A 19,749-nucleotide genomic window follows, 5' to 3' on the forward strand; every position below is an offset into this window, starting at 1 on the left:
GGCTTGCCATTTCTTTTTCCAGCTCATTTGACAGATGAGGAAACTGAGGCAGACAGGGTGAAGTGTCTCTCCCAGGGTTCGGGACCAGATCTGATCTCAGGAACACAAGTTCTTCCTGCCTCCAGGCCCAGTGCTCTATGCATAATGTCACCTGGCTGCCCGAGGGGACATATAAGTGATATATAGCCTTTCCACACATTATTTATTTGATTTTTGAAATAATCCAATGCTTTTGTTCTGTTTATCAGAACATGACAGAGTCTCTGGGAGCCTAGGAAGTGTTTAAGCTGAGATTAGACCCAGCTCTTCTTTACTCCAAGGACAAGAAGGTATCTATTGGGCCATCCAGCTAGACTACCAGGTTGGTCAATAAAAGACGCTGAGAGCATAGTGGATTCTGTGGCAGTGCTTGGCTGCAGGAAGAAAGGGGAGAAGTGAAAGGGAGCTAGAACTGGGAGGGCCTTCTGCCTCTTTCGCTGTGGCCTTTATGGACTTTCCTACCCCATGACATGACTGCAGGGCTTTGGAAGCAAACTTGGAAAGAAGAAGATGAAAAGAAAAAGAAAGAAGGAAAAATAGGGGCCTGGGGGAGACCTGACTGAGAGGCCTGTGTGACACCAAGCAGGCCAAGAAACAAATACACATATACCTATACATGCCTAGCTACACATGTGGTATGATATAGGTCTGTCTTATTCATCGCTCCATCTCTCTAACTCTACATTTATCTATGTCTGTGAATCTGCCCATGCCTCCATCCATCGTGGATCTAATCCATCAATCCTTCTGTAAGCCCATCTATTTATTTTTCTATCTACCTATCCTTCTATTTTCTATCTATCCTATTTTCTCTCATCCATCCATCCACCTATCTACCTATCCATCTAATCTATCTGTCTGCCTGTCTATCTATCTAACTACCTTTCCTTCCTTCCATCCATCCATCCATGTATCTCCTCCTTAATATGGTTCACCAGGTAAGGTTAAGCAAAGAGTGAAAAAGTGTGCAGAAATGAGGGCAGGAGTTAGTTTGGTGGGATAACATGTGCCTGGACTTGGGAGTCAAGAAGACCTGGGTTCAAATCCTGCCTGAGACCCTAACTGTGTGTGTGATCCTGGGAATCCTTGGCTTTTCTCAGTTTCCTCATTCTGGAAAAGTGGATTTTAATAGCACCAACCCATAGGGTTATCGTGGGGATGAGAGTACATAAAGCACTCTGCAAACTATATAAATGCTAGCTATTCTCATTAATTTAGCTATATTTCAAAATAATACCACAGAATTTGGATTAGTGAAGTCTCGGCTACTGACATATCTAAATTAGCCACAGTGAAGGTGACTGAGCTGGAGAGGGAGACCTGGCCCGTACGACCGGGGATAATTCCCCAGAAAGTGTCCAACATGGTTTCTGATATGCTTACTATCAATTCAGTAACTGATGAAACGGCATCTTTCTTCTAAGATTTTTATTGATTTTTTATGTCACCTTCCTTTCTAAACAGATGCCCTCTCCCATCAGAACCAGAAATTCTCCCCTGGCACAAAGGGCGAGCGCTACATTTAGGAACGTACCCCTCACTCCATTTGCCATTGACAATGCCATAACCCACCAGATGGGGGGAGGAGCAGGCAGAGCCAGCCCTGTTCTGGAGAGGCTGGCAGGCCCGGTCTGCCAGTCCTCATGTGGGGCGCAGCCCTGTTGCTCGGGATGGCCGGGGGACCAGAAGCCTGGCCGGGCTGTCAGGAGGCACTAACTTACAACTGACAGTGCAAGGCGCTGGGCTGCACTCGAGGGTCCCCGAGGTCCCTTCTGTATGGTGACCCCAGGGAGGAGGACCACCCTCAGCATCAATGGGCAAGTGCTCCTCATGGGATTCAGAGAAATGAGCCTCCCACTGGGGCAGGATTTCACGGGAGACTCTGTAGGCCATCCAAAGTCACTACTGCTTATAAAAACGTGCTATCTTTTCCTGGGTCCCCCTTCCCCAGTGAGAGGAGAGCAGAGATGGGGAGGGGGGCGGGTGCCTCGACCCCTTCCCCTCATTCCTGCCCGGCAGGCTGGCTCTCAAGGCGACATGAGTGGGCCCTTGAGGCTGGCAGACTGGTGATGTGCTTGGTCTCCCAGCAGGAGGCAGTGGGAGCAGGGGGGGGACTGGCTGCTGCCCACCCTTGGAAAGGGCCTCCTAGGGGAGTACCACTATCTTCTTCTCCAGCCTCTGGGGTGGGAACAGGAAGCTCCTCATGATCCCATCAAGTTCTTCCAGGGCGAGCTGGGCGTGTAAGCGTGGTCGCCTCATCGGGTTCCACACGGACCACGTGCTTCAGCAGGTGATAAAGGTCCTTCAGGACGTCCCTCAGCACCTGCAGAGAGAAGCACACAGGTGAACCCAGGGCCAGGAGAGACGACCCTCCCGCTCCCAGCCAGCAAGGGGGGGGGGGCCCCACGGGGCCAAGAGGCTTGAGAAGCAATGGCTGCCAGCACTGAGTGCTTCTGCTATTCCCCTCCTTGCTGTCACTGTGTCACCAAGGAAAGGAAAATCCCAATGATTTACTATTGGTTTTCTCTGACAATATATTTTCTCCCTGAAATTGGTAAGCTAATTGGATAAATGAGGTCTTTCCCCCCCATTACTTGTGGCTTTCATAATTTTTCCAAGGATCCCATCCTAGTTTGGATATCAAGAGGGTAAGAGCCAAAAAAAAAAAAAAAAAAAAAAAAAAAAAAAAAAAAAAAGTAGGGGATAGAAAAGAAAAAGAAAAGGAAGTGACACAGGAGAAGGGGTCCTAAAATGACTGTGCAGCATAAACTAGAGCAAGATTTTATGAATAAATATAGTGTGTTATCATGACCACCTATGAGGTCAGCTAAGGGGGACAGTGGATAACCTGTAGGCAGAAAGCCCTGAGTTCAAATGCAGCCTCACACACACACACACACACACATTGTGTGATCCTGGGCAAGTCACTTACTCATTACTCATTGCTTTGGTTTCCTCACCCTTACCTTCTGGAAGATCAGATGAGATAATACATGTAAAGTGACTGGCACACAGTAGGTGCCATATTATTTGTTAGCCATTATTAGCTATTCTCTCTCTCTTTCTCTTTCCCTCCATATCTACCTACCTGTCTATCCATATCTATCTCCCTATTACCTACCTATCCATATCTATCTACTTGTCTAATCTCCAAGTCAAACAAATCATCTGAGAATTCAGTCTCAGAAACAGTTCCACAAAGGCATAATAAACATCTTTGCAGCTATTTTCCATTCAGTACAAGAACAGACGGCTCTTCTTTGGAGACTTTTTCCTTCTTGCTGATCAGAATGTTGGGGCACTGTGGGGGGAGGGAGACAAAAAGAGGGAGGGCCAGGTACATACCCCCCCTTCCTTCTCTGTCAGAGATAAACACACGAGAAGAATCCTGAAAGAGCAAGCTTCCTTAAGCAGCAGGGCTAGCCCTCATTCTCATGGATTCTGTGCTGTCTGTGGCAAGGTCACTTTGTCCCAGCCAGAGAGCACCAGTGGTTGTGCTGGGCTCCTCTTCTCAAAGGCACTTATATGTGGGGGAAGGGGGAGTTCAGGAAAGAACTTGGAAGCCCCTCATTTCCCTACAGAGAGCAAGACTGATGATTCTAAATTGTCCTCACGATACAGCATGCCCTCCCTGTATGATAAAAATAATGATAACTTGCAATAATGCTTTATCCTTGAATAAGAATTACCTGTAAAAGTGCAAAGGTCACTCACGCCAGCTGCAGGATCTCTCCTTTAGGCACCAAGTGTCAAGCGCAGCTCCTTTTTAATTAAAAACTTAATCCCAATAACTCACTGGTGCTCTTCCTCCCTGAATCCCTGTAACTCTGGGAATCCCACACATCACAGCACTTCCTCTGGACTCCCCATGGATCAAAGCACCACGTCAGGGAGGGATTGTCATCAAATCCCTCAGATCATAGGCTGAGCATGAAGAGAGTTCAAAGGTAAAGTTACACACAGGAGTCTCTGTGGTGGGCAGGATACAGGCAATCCTACCTAGGAAACCTCTCATTAACAGTTCAGCACACCTGCCACTCACCCCCCTCAATACTGAGGGTGGGGGCAAAGTCAAATGTTGGTTCACAACAGTGGGTGGTGAGAAATGAACTGCTTCTGTCTGAGAGGCAGTTGGGTTGGGGATATCCTTGGGAAGTAGTCAGACTCTTTGAGGAATGTCAAGGAGGGATGGCAAGGGCATTTTGCCAAAAAAAAAAAAAATTGATATTTTTTTCCTTTTCCTGGCACAGACTTGTTGTAGCATGTACCATGGATGCTGCAGGAATGGGGATGGTCAAGTGGGATGGACTTGGCCTAGAAAGATCATGGACGGCCTGCATACATTCAAAAGGGAAGGGGAGACCTCCAGGGGGTCTGAAGGACCCAGGAGCACTCACAACAGGAAGAGCATTTTTGACTCCTCAAAGTGCCTCTGGAATATCCTAATGCTGGATAGGCCAGAGAAAACTAAAAGAAAAAAGGTGGTAAAAATTAAAAGTGATTTTACAAAGTAAAATTAGATGAATGTCTCCCATTCTTCTGTTATTATCCCGGGATCAGGTTATCATAAATAATTACAAATGAGCACAATCCCAAAGGGCAGGGGAAATGAGATCTCTCTCTCTCTCTCTCTCCTCCCTCCCTCCCTCTTTATCTCACCCTTCCTCCCCTCTCTTTTGTCTCTCTCACTGTCTTCCCTTCCTTCTCTTTTTCTCCCCTACCCAATAAATTCTAAGTGGCAAAGAGTGTGAATAAAATATTTAAGAAATTGTACTAACATATGAGATATAAAAATCTTAAGATACGGCTTCTGATGGCTGTGTACTATAATTAATGAATCCCTAGTTCATTTGTCTTATAACTTCATTGTTTTTTTCCAGACCCCTATCCTGGATCCTTTCTCCCATCTCTCTGCACCATTTTTGTGTTGCTGAGCCAAGACAGAGCGAGTCACATTACAAATTAACTGGATCCATTGCAGATCAATGTTATCCAATCTCCTCTGGGCCCTCAATGTTACCGTCAATCCTTTTATTTTTCCCTGATTGACTTTTTTTTTTTTTTTAAAGCAATTCTATGTAGTATTTATTTTTTCCCCAATTACATGTAAAAACAATTTTTTAACATTCATGTTAAAACTCTGAGTTCCAAATTCTCTCCCTTTTTCCTTCCCTACTCCCCTCATTGAGAAGGCAAGCAATTTGATACAGATTATATGTGTGTAGTCAAGCAAAACCTTTCTATACTATGAAAGAAAACATAGACCAAAAATTCCACAAAATCTGACAAATAAACTTAAAAAAAAAAAAAAAAGCATGCTTCAATCTGCAGTCAGACACCATCAGTTCTTTTTCTGGGGATGTATTTTTCACTGTAAGTCCTTCGGAGTTGTCTTGGATTATTGTTTTGTGAAAATAGCTAAATGGTTCAGAATAACAATATTGCTGTTACTTTGTACACAGTACATTTCACTCTCTATCAGCTCATCTTAATCTTTTTTTAATTAAAATTTTTTATTTTCAAAATATCTACATGGATAATTTTTGACATTCACCCCTACAAAACCCTGTGTTCTAATTTTTCTCTCTCTTACCCTCACTCTTCCCCAGTTGACAAGTGATCCAACATATGTTAAACATGTGCAATTCCTCTATACAAATTTCCACAAATATGCTGCACAAGAAAAGTCAGATCAAAAAGAAAAAAATGAGAAAACAAAATGCAAGCAAACAACAACAAAAAGAGTGAAAATACTATGTTGTGATCCATATTCAGTTCCCATTGTCCTCTCTCTCAGTGTAGAAGCTCATCTAAATCTTGACCAAGTTTTCCTGAGAGCATCCTGCCTGCCATTTGTTAAGGACCATGCCTAAATGAAGGGGCAGGTCAATTCTCGGAGAGCCTTCACAGCTGTGACATTTGAAGGAATTGCAAAGCAGCCTTTAGATGCAGATGTTCCTTGTGCATTGGGAATGAAATAAATTGGAGGCAGAGGGAAGAGGAGAGAGGTCACAGAATGCAACAGCCTCTCAATCTCCTTATCTCATCATCATCCTCTCACATGAAGAGATCCATCCTACAGGTCTGAGTTAGACCTCCAGCAGCCACTGGCGGTGGCTCCCATATCACAACAGCCATTTCTTATAGCACAAAATATTCCATCATAATTATATACCACAATTTGTTCAGCTATTCCCCAATTGATGAGCATCCCTTCAATTTCCAATTCTTTGCCCCCCAGGAAAAATTACTATAAATATTTTTAATTTGAATCTCCCTGATTTGGCTTTCTATCCCATCCCCTATAGCAGCTTTTAAAAACCTCTCTTCTAAAGGCACCTAACATTATCACCCTCTCCATCTCCTTTCTGCCAGCAGAAGACCCTGTTTCATCTTTCACCGAACAAAACTGAGGCACTTAACCCAAATTCCTTCTTGTCCACCTTCATATACTCTCCTTCTTTGGTCTAGTTTTGAAGAAAAAGATGGCCAGCTCCTTCAATCATTCCCCCTTTCTCCATAATTATATAAACTACTTATCCATTGAGTCTTTCCCTGCTGCTTACAAATATGCCCACAATTTCCCCATTACTAAAAAAAAAAAAATTCTCTTGATGCTTCTTTCATCTTCTCAAGCTATTCTTCTATAGCTTCTCTCCCACTCACTTCTCAGCTTTTTTCAAACTGGCCCCATTCTCTTTATTTGATGGAAACTGCTCTCTTTAAGGTTCAGGCTAAGTCCAAAGACCTTTGTTCACTCATTTTCCACCAAGCTCTACAGCATGTGACTGAACCTAATTACTCCCTGAGTTTTCATGGCACTGTTCTTTTTTGCTCTCCTCCATCTTGAATTGATTTATCTTTCATATCCTGGCCCTCCTGCGTGATAGACTATGTCCTGGATCCAGTCTTGTCCTGCCTTCTGTTCTTTCTCTTATCTACTTAATTTTCACGGATCCAACAATCATCTCTCTGCCATGTCAATATAGCCATCTCTCATCTCCCCAAAGTAACACTCTCATCCTTCACCTCCTGGCTGGGTATCACCTAGGAGTCCCACAGACATCTCAAATTCTAGGTATCTCAAATACAACCAAATATCTTTTCCATAAAACACACTCCTTCTGGACATCTCAAATACAGCTGTCTTTCCCATAAACACACCCCAAATATAACAAACTCTCTTTCCCATGAAACACTTCTTCTAGTAACTCCCCTATTTCTGGTGAGGACATCACTACTCTTCTTGACTCAGATTCATAATCTATGCAATATTTATTGCGTACACTCCAATCCCAATCCAAATGGATGCCAAGTCTTGTTGATGATACTATCTCAATACCTCCCCTTTTTCTCTTCCTCATCATTGCCCTGGTTCTCTCCCAACTGGACTATGACAACAGTCTCCAAAATGGTCCTCTTGCAGTCCAGTCTCTTCCCTTTTCAATCCTTCTTCCACAGACATGCCAAATTTATATTCCCCCCCCTTCAATAGCATTTTATTTTTTCCAGTTACATGTAACTGGAATAGTTTTCAACCTTCACTTTTATGAGATTTTGAGTTCCAAATTTTTTCTCCTTTCTTCCCTTCCCCCCCGCCTAAGACAGTAAACTATCTGATATAGGTTATACACGTACAATCATGTTAAACATATTTCCACATTAGTCATGCTGTAAAAGGAGAATCAGAACAAAAAGGAAAAGCCACAAGAAAGAAAACAAAACAAAACAAGAAAAAGTGAAAATAACATGCTTCAATCTACATTCAGACCCCATAGTTTTTCTCTGGATGTGATGGCATTTTACATCAAAAGTATTTTGGAAATATTTTGGATTATTATACTGCTGAGAACAAAGTCTATCAAAGTTGATCACAAATTTATATTTCTAAAGTGTAATTCTGACCATATGATTAGAAATGAGTCTTTTGTATAACATACATACATCTCTATTTGACATTTTAAAGTCCTTCACAATCTGGTCCAGTCTATTCATCCTAGACTGATTATACATTAATCCCCCTCAGATATTCTATACATCCTCTCCAGGCTGCATTCTGGAATTCCTCTCCCATGCCTCTGAATGCTCTTCATCCTGGAAGCTCATTATTCAGGTATTGTTCTGTCTAAGCTTCCATGGCCCCATTTGGGGTTTTCTTGGCAAAGATACTGGAGAGATTGGCCGTTTCCTTCTCCAGCTCATTTGACAGATGAGAAAACTGAGGCAAGCAGGGTGAAGAGACTGGTGCTCTGTCTTCTTTACTACTTCGCTTCAGCCCTTGCAGCCCCTCCAACTGGCTAGATACAGAACCCCCATTTAAAGAGGGTGCCCAGGGCACTGAGGTCTCACAGTTCTCCAGACTTCCTCTAACATTTCCTCTCTCCAGGGCACCTCTTTTTCCCCTTTCCTTCCCTCCTCTGCTCTTCAGCTTCCTTCTATAAACTGTGTTCTCCCATTAAGGTGAGAGCTCCTTGAGGTCAGACTATCTTGGGAACCTGGCACAGAGCAAAGGCTTAATAAGTGCTTGGTGACTGGCTTATCATGCTCCAACCAGTTGGTGTGCTTGTGGTTCCATGACATTCCATCTCTTGTCACCATACCTTTGTACAGATTGCCCCCCACACTTAGTGGGGAAGGGCTGAACAAAATCTGAAACACAAATGAAATAAGATATTTTGCCAAGAGAAACCTAGGAAGACTCATATGAACTGATGCAGAATGAAGTGATCAGAGCTAGGAGAATGATTGATTTTACAACACTGTTAAGGAAAACAACTTTGGAAGACTTACTTCTGACTGATGCGATGGCCAAACATTACTCTAGAATTCTGACGAAGTATTTTTCCCTACACCCTGGCAGAGAAGTAGATAGTGCAGAATGAATAAATTAAAAAGCATCTGTTAAGTGCTTCCTACCTGCCAAACACTGTGCTAACTGGGGATACAAATAGAAAAGTAAAGGCAGTGCCTTTACACTTACAGGCTTACAGTCTAATAGTGGGAGATGACAAATAGAGAAGTGATGGCAAAGGAGGGAAATACTGGTTTGAAAAGATGGTGGATGGGATCATAGGGAATAAGCTGACATACTCTTTGCAGAAGCAATCACAAAATTAATTTGATTATGCTTCTGGATAGGAGAGAAGGAAAACAGAGGGTGAGGCAACGGCTGGAAAAGACAAAGCATGGCTAGAGCCAGGCCAAGAAGTAAGGGAAGATTGAGGACTTTAGTGCTCCAGGGTGAGACATATTTTCAGAGATCAATGTGTGTTTGTTTTATTTCAATAAACTTTTTGTTTCAAGATAGATATGCAAATACAGCAAGGCAGAAATAATAAATAATAAATGCATTTTTTTTCATTGACTAAAGCCTGCAGGCCTAAGTTTTGGCTTCTTAAAAATCCTGTGGTGGGGGGGGAAGATGCAATAAAAATCACATGTAATAAAAACCAGGAGAAAATAGATCAAAAATTAATTGGAAATTAAATAATCTAATCCTAAAGAATGAATGGGTGAAACAACAAATCATAGCCACAATCAATAACTTCATCCAAGAGAATGACAATAATGAGATAACAAACCAAAATTTGTAAGATGCAGCCAAAGCGGTTATTAGGAGAAATTTTATATCTCTAGATGTTTACTTGCTTAAAATAGAGAAAGAGAAGATCAATGAATTGGGCTTACAACTAAAAAAGCTAGAAAAAGAACAAATTAAAAAATCAAGATAAATATAGCTTTCAAAAATTTTATTTCACAGCATGGGGGGAAGTAGAAATATAAAAAGGTCTAGTGATAGAAATTGAAAGAAAGAAAATAGTATTAACGAAACATTTAAAAACACATAGAAAGAAGTTCAAAAGGGGTCACATGCAAACAGAACAGTACTTTTATTACCATGTTAAATTTAAAATCAACTGAAGGAAAAAAAAGAAACAAATGTGCATAATGGAGACTCCTAGTTTCATACACAAAACCTCTTTTCCTGTTCTTTGCATATGGAAATGTTCGTGCTTATGTTTGTTAAGTTCATAATTTAAAAAAGGAAGCTAAAAAAAAAAAGAGTAGCAAATATGTTGTGAGATAATTTGGGTCCTCAGAAATCCTGGTAATCAGTAATTCGGATTTCAGAGTAGACAGTAACTGTTTATTAAAGTCAAACATCCGATCAGTTCAAACACCTGGACCAAGCTGAATGTCATACAGCTAGCGAGAGGAATTCCTCCTGCACAAACTGGAAAGAAGCAGGCCACAATTAGGACTAAGTGTTTTACCGGTTTTGTCCGAGAGGTGAATAATCTAAGATAATGGGGAAATGAAAGGCAAAGGAGAATAAGAAGCAGGTGTTTCTGACCTCGTGGGGGAAGCTCCTGGCTTGGAAAAGAATCAATTCTTTATCAATAAGCTCACAGCTCCTCTTTGATGGGCACAGGGCAAGAAATCGCACCAATTGGAAACAAAAAGACTAGGCTTTTGAGACATTTCATTGAAAGCTCTGGGAGGGTCAGAAAAGAAAGACAGGATTACTAATGGAGTCTGGGGAATTTTTACCCTTGCTTGACAGGTATAGAATATTGAGTGTGCTCTATGCATTGTTATAAATCGAAGGTTGCTGAGCTTAAAAAAAAAAAAAATCATTTATTTTTCAAAGCATTTTCCTCTGTTAGCCCCAGAGATAAATGCAGTTTTTACCCTTTCTGGATTGTGTCTGACTGTTACAAATGGGCAGAGGGCCTCAAGTGCTGATTGGAGGCTCTAGCAGGGAGGGTATTACTAACTGTTCATTGAAGAATAAAGAGAGGGGGATTAACTGCTGAAACACCAAAAAGGCTACTGGGAGGCAGATTGACTGGGCAGCCAAGGAGACAGAGACCAAGATGGAGCTAGTGATTAGCTGCTCTGAAAGGAGGCAAGAGGAGAGAAGCTGATGATACTTGTGTAAGATGCAACCGTCTGGGCTGCTCCTCGCTCTGAAGGGCTTCCCAAGGTCACACATCCATCCTGAGATGGAGTGAACACAACCACTGCTGCAGCAGCCAGGCAGCCCCAGCAGCAGCATGCTGAATGTCTTTAAATAGCAACCATGGGCCTGCAGCAGCTTCCCCACACCCCCACAGGCACAGAAATAGAACAAAGGAGGCTCCAAAAAGGGTTTGGTGTGTGCGCAGGCAGAGGCTGCTGCATTCTGGGTCCCAGGTCCATTGTCCTAGGAAGGTGATTAAAATCTTGGCATTAAAACTGAACTCAATTACGACACACGAAGCAGGAAGAGCTTCATTTCTCTTTGCCCTGGGAAATCATAATGCAGATATCCTGCAGAGAAGGGCCAAGTCCTTGTGCCCGGCTCAGGAGCCTGCAGAGCAGCAGGAAGGCCCAGGCCCAGAGGAAGCTGGGATGGAGAGGAGGGCTCTGGTGAGATGGGCTGGAGAAGGTCCCCCAGATCCTCAGCCCCCAGGGCTGACCTGCTGCAGTTTCAGCCCTGCTGGGTTATCCTTGGGCTGTAGGGCACCAGGGTGGGGAGAGGGGGGAGCTCAGAGATGGATGGGGGAGAATACGTCATGGTTCTCAGGTTTGGGTACCAAGCAGCCTAAGCCACCCTCCCCAGCCCAGTCTCGATCCCAAAGACTTCTGGACGGAGAAGTGTCCCAGTTTCTAGGGACGGCACCAGTGAGACACTGTTCCACAGGGAATTTCCCTGACGGGATTCATCCCCGTACAGTGCCAGGTAGTTAACAGGATGTAGAACCTTTGTGGAAGGAATCGGGCTTATCTAGTCTACCTGTACTGACTTCAGGAGGCAAGGTCAGAGCCCTGGACCAGAGGCTGAGGGAAAAGCAAAATGCCTAGAATGTGTGGGAAATATCATCAGAGACCAGAGAAAGCCCAAGGCCAGACCGTGGCCACCACCTCCCTCAACATTGACTCAAGGCGTTGGGTTCGGACTTTGGAGGTGAGGCAGAATGTGGGATATACAGACCCAGAGGGCTAAGGAGCCTGGTGCCCCGGTGCTCACAGGCCTTCAGAACTGAATGGGTCACTGGGCAGCCAGAACTGGAGACAGATCCTCCTCTGGCACACGGACAAGCGGCCTGTGCGGAAGACCTCCAAGGAGGGGACCTGACGTCCTCACCACAGCCCTTGCCACTTTGGAACGCCTCAGATCGGTGCATGGAACAAGGGGAGTGTTGGAGTGCGTGTGGACCGACTAACAGACAGAATTTACCTTTGTGCAGCTCCTGCCCTCTGCCCTCTGGGGACCAAGAGAACAAGGCTCCAAGCTCTTGAAGACTGCTATGGGGTGTGTCAGTCCTCCCTAGGCTCAATACCCTCAGTTCTTTTAATTGATTCTCACAGATTATGGACTTGAGTCTTTGGACAAAAATTGATGTTTGATCTAAAACTCAATTGGCTGAACAAAACAGAAGATAGAGGGACTCTCACTTCTCATTTTTTTTTTTTTTTAGCTTTCTCTTTTCTTTTTTTTCTACTCTTTTTATTATAATTTTTTATTTTCAAAACATATACAGGATTCTGATGGAAGTGGATGTCTTCAACATAAAGAAGATCCAACTCACTTCCAGCTGATCAATGATGGACAGAAACAACTACACCCAGAGAAGGAACACTGGGAAGTGAATGTAAATTGTTAGCACTACTGTCTAAATACCCAGGTTACTTATACCTTTGGAATCTAATACTTAATGTGCAACAAGAAAGTGGTATTTACACACATATATTGTATCTAGGTTATACTATAACATATGTAAAATGTATGGGATTGCCTGTCATCTAGGGGAGGGAGTAGAGGGAGGGAGGGGAAAATTTGGAAAAATGAATACAAGGGATAATGTCATAAAAAAATTACTCATGAATATATACTGTGAAAAAATTTTATAATTATAAAATTAAAAAAAATATATACATGGATAATTTTTCAACATTGACCCTTGCAAAACCTTGTGTTCCAGATTTCCCCTCCTTTCTCCCCCTATCTCTTAGATGACAAGTAATCTATGTTAAAATATTAAAATATATGTTAAATCTAATATATGCATACATATTTATAGAATTATCTTGCTGCACAAGAAAAATTAGATAAAAAGTAAGAAAATGAGTAAGAAAACAAAATGCAAGCCAACAACAAAAAGAATGAGAATGTTATGTTGTGATCCACACTTAGTCCCCACTGTCCTCTCTCTGGGTGTAGATGGCTCTCTTCATCACAAGATCACTGGAACTTAGCTTTTTATTTTCAAAATCTATGCAAAGATAGTCTTCAACATTAACCCTTGCAAAACCTTATGTTCCAAATTTTTTTCCTTCCTTTCTCCTCACCCCCTCCCCTAGATGGCAAGTAATCCAATATATGTTAAATGTGCAATTCTTATATAATATTTCCACAATTATCATGATGCACAAGAAAAATCAGATGAAAAAGGAAAAAGATGAGAAAGAAAACAAAAAGCAAAGAGCAAAAAAAGTTTTACTTCTCTTACTGCAGCCCAAGATTGTTATCAGCTTCTCCAGCTGCCACATCATACTGTTGACTCACACTGACCCATTCATCAGTCCACTAAGATGCTGAGATCTTTTTTCCAGATAAATTGCTGTCCAACTGTGCTTCTCTCCTCTTGCTCCTCTGCAGCTGATATTCTCTATCCCACATCTAAACTCCTGCTTGATTTCTTCTCAGATCCAGCCCAATGTTCTCACCTGTCATTATTGTTTTGGATTCTAACTCTGGGACTCAATGGGTCAGCGACCCCTCCTAGCTGTCACTGGCAATCTGACAAGGATGACATCTACATCCGTATCCAAGTCTCTTATAATGTGAAACAGCCCAGAGCCAAGCACAGATCTCTGGGGCACTCCACTAGAGACCCCCTGCCAAACAAACCTGGGCCATTAATGCCCACTCTTTTGAGGCTAGCCATTCAACCAATTCCAAGTTCATCCACTAATTGAACTGGCATCCAGTCCACATATCTCCGACTTTTCAACCATAATAATTCAAAATATTTTATCAAATGCTTTGCTAAAATCTAGAGATAATATATCTATGGCATTTCTTTGATCTACCAATTTAATAAGTTTATTTAAAAAATGAAGGAAAACTGGTTGTACACGATCAGACTTCTTGATGAAGTCATCCTGATTCCTTGTAATCACAGCTACTTTTTCAATCAATCTGTGATCATTAAGGTCCTCAAATAGTCCTGTCCTCCAGAAACTTAAATTTTATTGGGGGGAATAACTTATTTATAAGTAAGTGCACACAAAATACAAAGCAAAGATAAGGTATCTTGGGGCCGGAATGGGAGGAACCATGAAAGATTCATGTAGGGGTGGTGGGATCTGGCCTGACCTTTGAAGGAAGCTAGAAATTCTGAGAGGATGAGGAGAGGAAGGGAGTAATTTCAAAGCAGAAGAAGACTTGGGAAGAAAAGCTGGGATGTCATAAGGGAGGAATAAAAAGGCAAATTTGGTTAAATAGTAAAGTGTGTGAAGGAAAGTAGGCTTAAGCCAGCTTGAAAAAGACTCTAAATGACAAAGGAATAGAATATCCAGAGGGGAGACAAAGACAAAACCAAACTCAACGGTCTAGGACTGCTGAGAGCTTAAGTTCTAGGCTGGATGACAGATGGGGTAGACCGCGCCTGTACACAGATAAGCAGTGGCAATGGGGAGCCACAGAACATTCTTGAACAAAGGAGTAATGTGGTCAGAGCTTTAATAATAGCCCACTGGCACTGGAGGATAGTGGGGGAAAAGCAGAGCCCAGAGACAGAGATTAGGGAACTGTGCTAAGCGGTCCACGTGAGAGGTGAGTCTGCAGCTACAGACCTGGCTTCCAACAGTTCACGGGTCTATGGCTGCAGACTCCATTTTCTCTTTTCTTTTTCACAAAGCGGGGGCACCGGCCCTGCTCTGGGTATGTAGAATTCCCCTTTGCTGCTTTTTTTTTTTTTTTTTTTTTTGCTGAGGAAATTGAAATTAAGTGACTTGCCCAGGGTCACACAGCCAGGAAGGGTTAAGTGTCTGAGGCCAAATTTGAACTCGGGTCCTCCTGACTCCAGGGCTGGCGCTCTATCCACTGCGCCACCCAGCTGCCCCTTTTCTGCATTTTTCAAGTACCACTGACAATGTTCAGCAACACATCTGCCAGTCCAAAGATAATTTATCTTGTAGATAAAACAGAGGCAGGATAAAAATCAGCCAACTCCGCCTTTTCCCGGTGGCTAGTTACCAAGCGTTCTGTCCTCCCTGGAGGGGGGCCCTCAGCCATTAATCCTGCTGCTTCCCACCATCCCTTCCATTTTGTGCCTTAGGCTTCCGTCATTCTGAGCTTTAGCCTCCCAGACTCCGTCCTTAGGAGAGTCGTTACCTTTCCCTGCCTCCAGCTTCTGGAGGTGAGGGTAAAAACCTGTTTACAGGGAGTTCTCTGCGTGTCTGCCTTGCTTTTTTTGAATAATTCTCATTCTTCCTCCTCAGCGGAGCCACTTCCCTTCCCAATTGCATCCTTGAGAGTTTCTTAAGCCTCCTTGGTTATTTTCTCTGCGGCGTTTTGGACTGAGGCCTCCATTCCTTCTGCATCTTCAGAAGCCTGCCCCCCCCCCCCCAGCCTCTCTTAGCTCCTTTATGTCCATCACAAGTGCTGGGGGTCACCTGGTCCCGAGATTCCCATCGTTTCCACCAGAATGCCCAGCTGCTCTCTTCTGGGGAGAACCAGATCTCTGACAGAACCCCCACTTTCTTTGCCTTCTGGAGAAGGAAAGGAAGGCAGGCGGGGAAGATGGCGAGCGTGGTGCTCTGAACCTGGACAACCCGTCGCCCATCCCCACGACATCCTCTGAGCTGGTCTGTCTCTTCAACCCTTTTCTCTTTCTGCCAGATGGCTTCTAGTATATTCCAATTAATGAAGGAAAAAGCACCTGTGAGGAGCCAGTCAGAGGAAGAACAGAATTCAATTCTGTTCTGGAAAGAACTGAATCCAGCAAATGTCCATTCTTACTTTCACTTCCGGATACAGGGCCACCGAACAGTCCAAAACAGTTTCTGCCCTCAAGCTTGTTTTTGAAGGGAATACAGCACACATACAATTAAGTAGAAAGGGGGCATCAGCAGAGACTTCAGCCGCCCACACCTCCAGCACCCTGACCTTCCATCATTGGCTCTCTGGAGCCCCAAGGTCTCCCTATCTGAGATCTATTTCCCTGCTGCCTACCATGTGCCTTCCTCCCTTGACCTTGCTGTCCCTGCTCCCCTTGGTGCATGGCTTGCCTCCCTTTTGTGGCTGCCCCCAAAAGCTGCCTACACTCCCCATTCTCTCTTCTGAGCTCCCCACTACTGCCTTCCCACCTCATCACTCACCCACAACTCCTCTCTCCAAAGTTATCCCGCGGCCTCTTCTCAGCCCTCACCCAACCTTTGGGCACTCTCCATCGCCCTCTCCTCTCTGAGTTCTTGGGGTACGACTCCCCCGGTTCTGCTCCAACCTGGCTGTTCCTTCTTGGTCTCCCTGTCCAGATCTTCTGGACCGTGCCCTTAGCCATGGATGCCCCACAGCGGCTCAGTTTTCTTTCCTCTCTTTATCAGCAGTGTCACACTCAAACAGAAACAGGAGGGCCTTAACCCACCTGTAGAGCTCCCTGAGGGTTGTACACTGACAGCTTTAAAATACAGCTTTGTTGCATTTTCATTTGGTTAAACATTTCCCAATGACGTTTTAATTTGGCTTTGGCCACACTTGGGCCCTGCACGTCTGCTACTCTCAGTTTCCTTGTGATATTATCAGCTCCCAGGTATGCAATTATCATCCCTGTGCCGAGGACTCTAAAATCTACTCAGCCATCCCTCTCTCTTCGGATCTCCGACTGCCCTTCAGATATTTCCAACTGGACGTAGAATAGACATCTTAAATTCAGTTAGGTCTAAAAATGAACTTTCTATCTTTCTCCACAAACCCTGCCCACCCCCTGCCTCCCCACAGTGCCCCAGTCCCCTGGGCTCTCCTCCCACATCCAAGGCCCGTTGACTTCCCTCTGCTACATCTCCCAAACATGCACTTTGCACCCACGGTCCTCTCTAGGCTCATTCCTGGATAACTGTCACAGCTGCTGGTGGGTCTGTGAGTTCTCCCCATTCTAGTGTACCCCACTCTTGGCTGACAAAGTAACCTTCCTAAAGCATACCCCCTTCTCCATTTACCCCAGTGATCCCCTATTCTGGGATCAATTATAGAAATCTCTGCCTTTATCTGCTAGTCCTTCACCCCAACCTCTCCTTCTTTCTAGTCTTCTACTTATTCTGATCCACTTCCTCCCTACCTAGGAGCCTCCAATGCTCAACTATTATTCTGGGGCTGGCCACCATGTCTGGAATGCTCTCCAATCTCATCACTATCCCTTGGCTCCCCCAAGTCCCAGCTTCTATCCCACCTCTTACAGCAGTAGTAATCCCACACAAGGCCCAAGGCTCCATGCAAATGAACAAGATTAATATGATTGGGGAATATTTGAAAAATCCATAAAAAGACAACGTAGATAATATTATACTTTAAGATTTAGTCCCCCATGCCTGGCCTGCAGAGATCCTTAGTTAGGAAGTAATGGCTCCATTTCTATGTGAGTTTAATACTGCTGTTTTACAGGAAGATTTTCTTAAGCTCTCAATTCCATTGATCTTATTTATGGCTTGTTTGTTCGAATATTCTATTCCCCCCCATTAGATTGATTTTTTCCCTTCCAATAGTATTTTATTTTTCCAAATTTCTATAAAACTTTATGTTCCAAATTTTTCTCCTTTCCTCCTTTACCTTCCCCCCTACCTACCTACCTCCTGAGACAGCAAGCAATCTGACATAGATTAAATATCTCCCATTAGACTGGGAGTTCTTCATGAGTGGGAATCTATCTTTTTATTACAGTGCCTAGAATACAGGAAGGGCTTAATAAATGTTTATTGACTATTTGTGAAGGTAAGCTTGGCAACTGAATGGATAATAGGAGTTATTTACTTCTGAGTTTTCCTCTCATATCTTTTACTTTATTTTAAAATTTTATTACTATCCTTTACTTTTATATCGCACACATTTCCAAATAAACCTTGGAAACCTTTCCATTATAACAAAAACTTTTACTTTAGCTTTTAAATAATATTTTACTTTTTCTCAGTTACATTTTTTATAAAGACATTTTTCAACAATCATTTAAAAAAAGTTTTGAGTTCCAAATTTCCTTCCTTTCTCTCCCCCCTCCCTATCCCCAGATGGTACACAGGCTATATATGTGCAATCATGCAAAACATATTTCCATATTAGTCAGTAACAAAGCTATCAGCAAAACCTACCAACACATTGAGAGGATCAGACAACAAATACGACCTTCCACGCCCACAGTCCTTCACTTCTGGGAGGAGAGAAGGAAGGTACATTTTCTCTTGGTCCTGATGCCTTTTCAAAGATACTGCTTTGTTTTCTGATGTGCCCTGAAATCTTTGGGTGCAAATTTCTAAAGAAGGGCAGAGCCATGTATTGAACAGGGGGATGAAAAGCTATACCAACCCAGCTGCATTCATTGCAAGATCGTCTGTAGTTCCGACATCCAGATGGGAGGAATTAAAGGACGTGCGTGTGTTGAGTTTTTGACAGTACAATACAAAGTGGGAAGAAGCCAAGTTTGGAACATGGACTATGTTTGCCTTTCAATCATCCTTCATTCTGTCATTCTGCCTAAGGACTTCTTTCACTCTCAGATAAGACAGAGAGCTTGCAAACTAACTTTTACAAAAACTTTAGGAGTTTCCAAGGAAGGGTAATTCAATTACCTGTTAAAGGAAACCTGTCCAGACAAATTCTAAGCTCTGTTCTTAGGAAATCTAAAAACTGGGGGAGTTTTAGTTGTCCCAGAATTTCCAGTTTAAAAGTTGAAAGGCTATTACCAAAGGAATTACAGGAAAATTCTACAGGGAATTCCCTTAGCCACTTATTCTTTGTGTTCCTGGTTTTAATTTCTTGTTCCTTCCCTTCTTTCCCAAGGGCCTAGAGCACTATCAGTCAAATCTGGATGACAATGAACCAGTTGCAAGCCCAACTGAGGCAGTTTAAGAAATTGTACTTGGTAACACTTAGATATCACTTTATACCATGGAAATTGGCAAAAAAAAAAAAAAAAAGTCATCATTGTTGGAGAAACAGGAGAAACAGAAGCCTTGCTTTAAATAGATACAATCTTTTTGAAAACATGGCAATATAGAATCTGAAGCATAAAGGTATTCATGTGATTGTACTATAATAACTATACTGGAAAAATATTACTGACAGAAAAAAGGGACTTATTTTTACAAAATTATTTGTAGCAGAGTGAAGAAAGCAGAATGAGAAAAATGCATATGGTGAATACAACTATGTAAAAAGAAAACCAAAAGCAATAATGAAAAAAATCTGGAAAAAAATGAAGAAAAAATTCAGAAAGAGACACAGAGGCTGCTTTTTTGGAGAACAGCAGCATATATATCCCTGGGACAGAAAATTGTTATGGGCCAGAACTCTTGTACTTGAAACAAGGATCTTACAAGGTGCTAACTCAGTGGAATTGATATGACAATGGTTATCTAGTTTAGCCTGATGCTTAATAATTCCCTGGTTCAGTACATGCATACTTAATGTAGTTCTACAAAAGTCACACCTACCATGATGTAATCAGAGTATAT

At 42.9% G+C, this 19,749-nt stretch overlaps 1 protein-coding gene across 1 annotated transcript in view; it reads right to left on the minus strand.

Annotated features, from left to right (window-relative positions):
* Positions 1–1,452: 1,452 nt before the first annotated feature.
* Positions 1,453–19,749, minus strand: part of TANGO6 (transport and golgi organization 6 homolog) — a 190,183-nt gene continuing 171,886 nt past the window's right edge. The window contains 2 exon segments of the mRNA XM_074286127.1: positions 1,453–2,286; positions 2,288–2,362. Of these exon segments, the coding sequence (XP_074142228.1) occupies positions 2,185–2,286; positions 2,288–2,362 (177 nt within the window). The 3' untranslated portion in view covers positions 1,453–2,184.

This window comes from Sminthopsis crassicaudata, chromosome 2, assembly GCF_048593235.1.
Source record: "Sminthopsis crassicaudata isolate SCR6 chromosome 2, ASM4859323v1, whole genome shotgun sequence".
Taxonomy (NCBI): Eukaryota; Metazoa; Chordata; class Mammalia; order Dasyuromorphia; family Dasyuridae; genus Sminthopsis; species Sminthopsis crassicaudata.